Source organism: Falco rusticolus, chromosome 7, assembly GCF_015220075.1.
Source record: "Falco rusticolus isolate bFalRus1 chromosome 7, bFalRus1.pri, whole genome shotgun sequence".
NCBI lineage: Eukaryota > Metazoa > Chordata > Aves > Falconiformes > Falconidae > Falco > Falco rusticolus.
In genome coordinates this window covers 4,551,116-4,557,115 of record NC_051193.1, presented here as the reverse complement: position 1 = coordinate 4,557,115, position 6,000 = coordinate 4,551,116, and the positions used below count along the sequence as shown (strand labels likewise).

Here is a 6,000-nt window from a genome sequence, read left to right as displayed (position 1 = left end):
AAAATGTGAGAAAACACCTGTGTTTTGTGGCTGGTGCAGGGATGTGCCAGGGTGCAAGGCCTGGTGCCACAGGCCATGGCTAACAGGGATGCTTCAGTGCCTCCTGGTACCCTGTGCTCCTGAAGAATTTGTTTTGAGTTGGTGCCGTCAGGATGGTGGTTTGCTCAGCGGTGAGAAGAGGAAGCAGGATAAAATTACACAGAATTTATTCCCTCATCAGTGACTTGGTGGCAGTTGTTTGGGCCCCAGTCTGTGGAGGTACCTGGGCACCAAGACACTGGAGTCTGAATAACCCTGTGGGTCTGAGCGCCACCTCCAGCCTCGACCACCCTTCGTTTTCCTAGAAAATGGAACTGATGGCTCAGGGACAAAGCAGCGGTCTCTGGTGTTGTCACTTGTCACTGTCTATAATGGAAAAAAGACTGGCTTGTATGTGAAGGGAAATAAGCACATGGATGGGTGTGAAGGGACATAAGCACATGGATGGGTGCTTGTGGGTGCTGTAGGACCCCATGGCGATGCCCAGCCGGGCAGGAGCAGGCAGCAAGGTGCAAAGCCTGCAGCCCATCCCCAGCTCCCGCTGCAGAAAGTTGCTGACAAAACCAGCGCGGTGGGTGCCACGGCCGCGCAGCCCCCCGGCGGGCAGAGCCCCCCGACCCGCCTTTCTCTGCAATCGCTCCGGAGAGCTCTCCGGAGAGAGGAGAGCTACTGCGCTCCCAGTGTGGGTGCGCTGGTTTTACTGGTCCCCCCCGGAGCTCGGTGATGGCCTGCCGGCAGGGGAGCCCTTCCTGGGCCGCCACCATCCCCCTGTGCATCCCCCGGGGGGGGGGGGCAGCAGGTGCCTGCCCGCCTCCCTCCCCCGGGAGGGGGAGTTCGGGTCGGCAAAGAGTTAAAACACGGGTTTTTCTCTCCGCGGAGCTGCGCGGCACCCGCGCCCCCCTCCCCCCGCCCCGCTCCTTGGCTGCCTCCCCGCCTGCCCTGGCCCCCCCGCGGGAGGCGGCTCCGTCACCGCGCCGCGGGCTGACATCACCGGCCGGGGACCCATCGGCTGCGCGCCCGGGCGGGCTGCGGGCTGCGGGCTCACCCGCTCCGCCGCGGGGACAGCGGCAGCAGCGTCCCTCACCCCCCTCCAACCCCCCCGCGGCCTTTTCCTTCTTTATTTTTTATCCCCCCCCCCCCCTTTCTTTTTCTCCACCCCCTCCTCCGCGCATCTCCCGCTCCCGCGGAGCTCTCTCACCCCTCCGCGACATCCCGCATGACTGTCACCGAGGTAAGGACCTGCCTCCCCTGGCTCGGGTGCTGGGCCACCCCCCCCGCTGCCCGCAAGGTGCCTCGCTGGGGACTGCGGAGCGCGGCCGGGCCGCCTCCCCCCACTCCCTCCTCGCCCAGGTTCCTGCTTTATATTTATTTTATTTTATCGTATTGTATTTTATTGTTTTCCTCGCGTTTCCCGCTCGCTCGGCCCCTCCAGCTCGCAGCTGTGCTGCATTTTTAACCCTTGGAGCAGCCGGCCGGGAAGGCCGGGGGGGCTGAGCATCCCCCGCGGGCGCACCCCGCCATAAGCCGCTTTCCGCGGCCGCTCGGCAGATGCTGCCCAGACCTCTACAGGTGGCTGCCGGCTTGTCGGGGGGGGTGGGTGGGGGGAGACCTCGGGAATGGGGCTGGGGGGGATTAAGGAGCGAGGCGGGGGGGCTGCGGGGTGGAAGGGGCTCAGCAGTGGCTGAGCAAACCCACCCCGCACAGAGCTGCTGGGTGTGGGGGTGATGCGGAGCTGCTCAGGTCCCCCGAATGTGCCCTCTAACCTTAAAGCTCGGCTTTCCCAGATGGCTGCCACTGGTGCGGAGGGGAAAGTTTTGCTGCCTGAGGACTGTTTCCCATTCCTCCTCATCCTCACGATCCCTCATGCCTGGGACCTGTGAGTTCATCACTTCCCACTCACCCCATCCCGCAGCAGGTCGGGCTCCCGTCGCTGAGGTTGTACCAGGGGGATGCTGCCACCGGGGTGGCCCAGAGCACACAGCATCCTGCTGAATCAGGGTGTGTTATGGCATGATATGGCAGTGTCCGGAGGATAAGGGGCCACCTCCAAACTGTGGGAGCCACGAGACTTTGGGAGCAGAGCAGTCCAAGCTGGACCTGCTTGGCCCAAGCCCTCCTTCTCGCTCTGTGGTCCTGACATGAAGATGTGGTCGTGACGATGAGTCTAATGGTTTCATACACTGGAGGGAATACAGTAGCCCCCTTGCCTCAGGAAGCCCTCCCAAGCGAAGGGCTGCCTGGCCCTGCGGCGGGCAGGGTCTGGCTGTAGCTGGAAGCGTCTCAGTGGGCTGTGGTTGCCATCCTGGGAATGGGACTGATGGGGTCCCTGCAGGTGTTGGTGCCACAGCACTGATCTGGGCTGTGACACGGCTCACGGGGCTGTAGCACAGATTTGCTGGGGCAGCGGGCATGGTGCCGAATTAACTAGCTTGGTGCAGGCAGAGCAGAAGCAAATGGGACTGAAGCTGTTGTGGTCCTTCTCAAAGTCCTGAGGCGGGATGTGCCCAGGGAGGGCAGCAGTAGCTGTGCTGTTTGCTGCCTTTCACCACATTGCTGGCCTCCCTGGCAGGAGCAGACACACATATTGGCATGAGTGGGGGGGGGGGGCGGAGGGGGGCACCCAAAAAGCCTGAAGAAGCTCCAGAGCCCACATTAGTGTGTGCCCAGGCTCCCCAGTGAAGATGCTGCTGGGGAAGAATCACTTTCTCCCATCTTTGTCCTTAGCAAATAACTTGGATTTTGCCTGCTTGGCTTTGGCTGGGCAGTCACCACCAATTTGTTGTTGGGTATTTCTGCGCGCCTCGTGCCACATCGTGCTGTCCCACAGCTCCTGCCAGCTCCACAAACCCACCAGCACCTGTGTGCAAGAAAAAGTGTTTCCAGCTCTTCTGGATGCTGAGAGAGGGACTGATGGACAGACCCAAAAGGTCAATTGCGTTGAAAGAACTACAAACTCACTGATTTCAAGTGTCATGGTTTTAAGCCAGGCTGACTAATTTGTAGTGCTCATTAACAATTTTTTTTTTTTTTCTGAGTGCAAATGGATTTATTCAGAGCTATGCTGAGAAGAGGCTGCAGGGCTGTAAGGAAAGCACCTTCAGCAGGATGGGGGAGGGCTCTGCTGTTAGTTTTCAGGGAATGGACGTACAAACTGGGAAGATCTATGCCATGTGCACCAAGTATGCTGTTGCTAAAGCACTGGAAAGCTCTAATACACTCTATACATTTTATTACCTGCAATATGGACTATCCTGATGCAAGCTAAAGGAAACCCAAGAGCAGGCTCCTGACCTGCCACAGCATCGGTGCCGGGGTCTTTCCAAGAAAGTCAGGGCATGGACCCCAGCACCGAATTGGTGAACATGCCCTTCTCTCACCGGTCCTTCCCCTGGGTGTGAGGCTGGGACATATGGCCTAGGCTGATGGAGTGAAGGAAACAGAAAGTGGCATGAGGACCTGTGGGAGAGGATATGGGGGTTTTGTGTGGTTTTGCCTGCCAGGAGTCTGTGCAAGGTGGAGACTCCAGGAAGGGTTTGGTAACACAAGGTTGGGGGGAACGGGGGGGTTTGGGAACCGGGAATCAAGTGTGTGTTCCCACAGTGGGGCAGGCGAGGGGGAAGCTCCCCCGGGGACTTCTGGGGTCTTCACATCCTGCCCAGCAGCAGGTGTCTAACTAAAACCAGTAAAGCCCACAGCTCCCAGTGCTGTCAGGAACAGGCATTTATAGCCTTCCTGCAACAACTCCTCCCACACTGGGGCCGCTTCCCAGGCCGTGCTGGAAACAGGAGCCATGGGTAGGATTTTACAAACTTTGCAAATATTCCCGAGCAATTCATCCTTAGAGGAAAATTGATGTGAAAATCAGGTGTGGGTGCATAAGGCCAGGCAGAGCTGTCCTATTGCAAGCTGGAGACATGGGGAGGCACAGAGAGCTTTTCTTGGGGTGTGTGGGGGGCTGGGGGAAGGCAAGGAAGGGACAGAAATATCTGCTGTCAGTATGTGTAACAAGCTGGTTTCATCTGTGTCCCAAGCCACCCCCCTCCCTCCCACAGGAAGAAATGCAAGCAGCTGCAGCATGTCCCCAGACCTCACTCTTTTGGGGGAGTTTGCTACCCGGGAGACTTTAGGCAGGTTAAAAATAGGATGGAGAAAGACCAATTGAAATGCAAGAGCCCATGTCTCATGCCTGGGGAGCTGCCCAGATTCTGTGACACCTTCCTGGCATCATTGCATTGCGTGGCATGGCATAGCATGGTGTTGCATGGTGTGGCATGGTGTGGCATAGCATGGCATGGTGTGGCATGGTGTGGCATAGCATGGCATGGTGTGGCATGGTGTGCCACACCAGCTCTGCTTGTCCAGGACTTTCTCCAGGCTGTGCAGTAAGAGCTGGCAAGGTGGTGGCCTTTAGCTGAGAAGGTGCTGTAGGAATCAGGAGCAATGTCCTCCCTTCTGTAGATCAGCTGGTCCTGTGAGGGTCTGGGGCTCGTGTTTGCTCTCTGTTGCTTGCAAACAGAAAACCAGCCCAAATGCATTATATATAAAGAAAAGGGTCTGTGCTACGAAGCTAAACAAATCTACTTGCAAAAGCAATAGGCAAACAGTCCTGACAGGCCCAGGTCTCGTGGCAAACGTGGAATTTCTTGATGGCTGTCATTTACTGGGGCCGGGTGAGTAATTCCTCACCCCGGATGACTTTCAGCTTTATACCAGCAAGCAGGAAGAGCACAAAGCCAGGTTGATGGCGGGCGGGCAGTGTGGGGCTCGGGGGAGAAGGGATGTGAGTCACAGGATGGAGAACAGAAGCGGGAGGAAAGAGCCCACGGCTGGGCTCTCCGAATTCATTTGCCGTTGAAAGGATAATGGGGTCTTTGGGGATACCCAAGTGGGAATCTTGTGGTCAGGGAAGGGCTAGGCAAATATAACCTCTGAGCAGGGGTTGTGCTGGGTGTATTTTGGCAGGCAGAGGCATGGCAGAAGTCCCTTGGTGCTTCCAGCTCCCACCCATTGCCAGAGGCTGTTTCCAAAGCTCTAAATATAATTAACCACGAGCACAAGTTAGTGGGGGCCTGGGGGCGTGTTAATTTGGGGAATATAGTTTTAAAATGACTGGAGGTTTTTCTAAAGCATGCAGTTTGAAAGAGGATGCCATCTGGGAGGTCCCATGGCATGCGTTAGTCTGAATTATCCTATGCTCTCCTCTGGCTTTATTATGTATTAATTGACATTAGCCATTGAGCCACGCTGCCTAAATAATGGTTCATCCGCATAGTTCAGCAAGCAGACGAAGCCAGAACCAAAACCTAGAGAGGAAATTGCCACTGTAGCCTGTTGTGATCGAACACAGTAAATAAATGATGCCCTAAGACGGGCAAATAGCAATTACTGCAGAGGCCCTTGGGTGGGAGGTTACAACATCGTGACATCCCTGATGGCACGGCGCAGTGTCCTCGCCTCATGGGTAAGGGCAGCTTCGGAGTGTCTGGGGCAAATGCTGATCCCATGGAAATGCTGATACTGGTTCGATCAATAGGAAGCTTGATTGAAGGCACTGGGCCATGATGTCAGGGAAAATGGCTTTGCAGCAATTAGGCTTTGGACAGCACAGCATGACTTTATTTCTGGGGAAATAACAGGTGAAGTCTTCTCTAGGCAGTTGGCTAAAAATAAAGTTGATGAAGCACTGTGTGGGCTCTGCGAACCAACTCCAAATAGCATTAGTAAAACTCATGTTAATGGATTAGGTGCAAGATAACCAACATCTCTAGAAAATAGATGAACGGGATTTACCATTGCATGGGGCTTTGCTCACGCTGTTCAGAACAATCGGGCTCCTTTGCTGCTGAGCCCAGCCAGGGCTGTGCACTGGGGACGGGGGCTGGGTCCCCACGCAGGACCCAGTGTCACAGCGAGCTGCTGGCACGGTGCTGTGACGAAGGGCAGATGCTCTTCCCAGCAGGA

The 6,000-nt window shown here is 56.4% G+C and overlaps 1 protein-coding gene across 4 annotated transcripts in view; it reads left to right on the top strand.

Annotated features, from left to right (window-relative positions):
- Window positions 1–1,021: 1,021 nt before the first annotated feature.
- Window positions 1,022–6,000, top strand: part of CORO2B (coronin 2B) — a 44,986-nt gene continuing 40,007 nt past the window's right edge. For 3 of the 4 annotated variants that reach the window (XM_037394417.1, XM_037394418.1, XM_037394416.1), the window contains exon 1: window positions 1,023–1,270. In XM_037394417.1, coding sequence (XP_037250314.1) covers window positions 1,256–1,270 — 15 coding nt within the window. In that variant the 5' untranslated portion in view covers window positions 1,023–1,255. Of the gene's footprint in view, window positions 1,271–6,000 lie in introns of all 4 variants that reach the window. The other variant, XM_037394415.1, reaches the window with a different exon arrangement.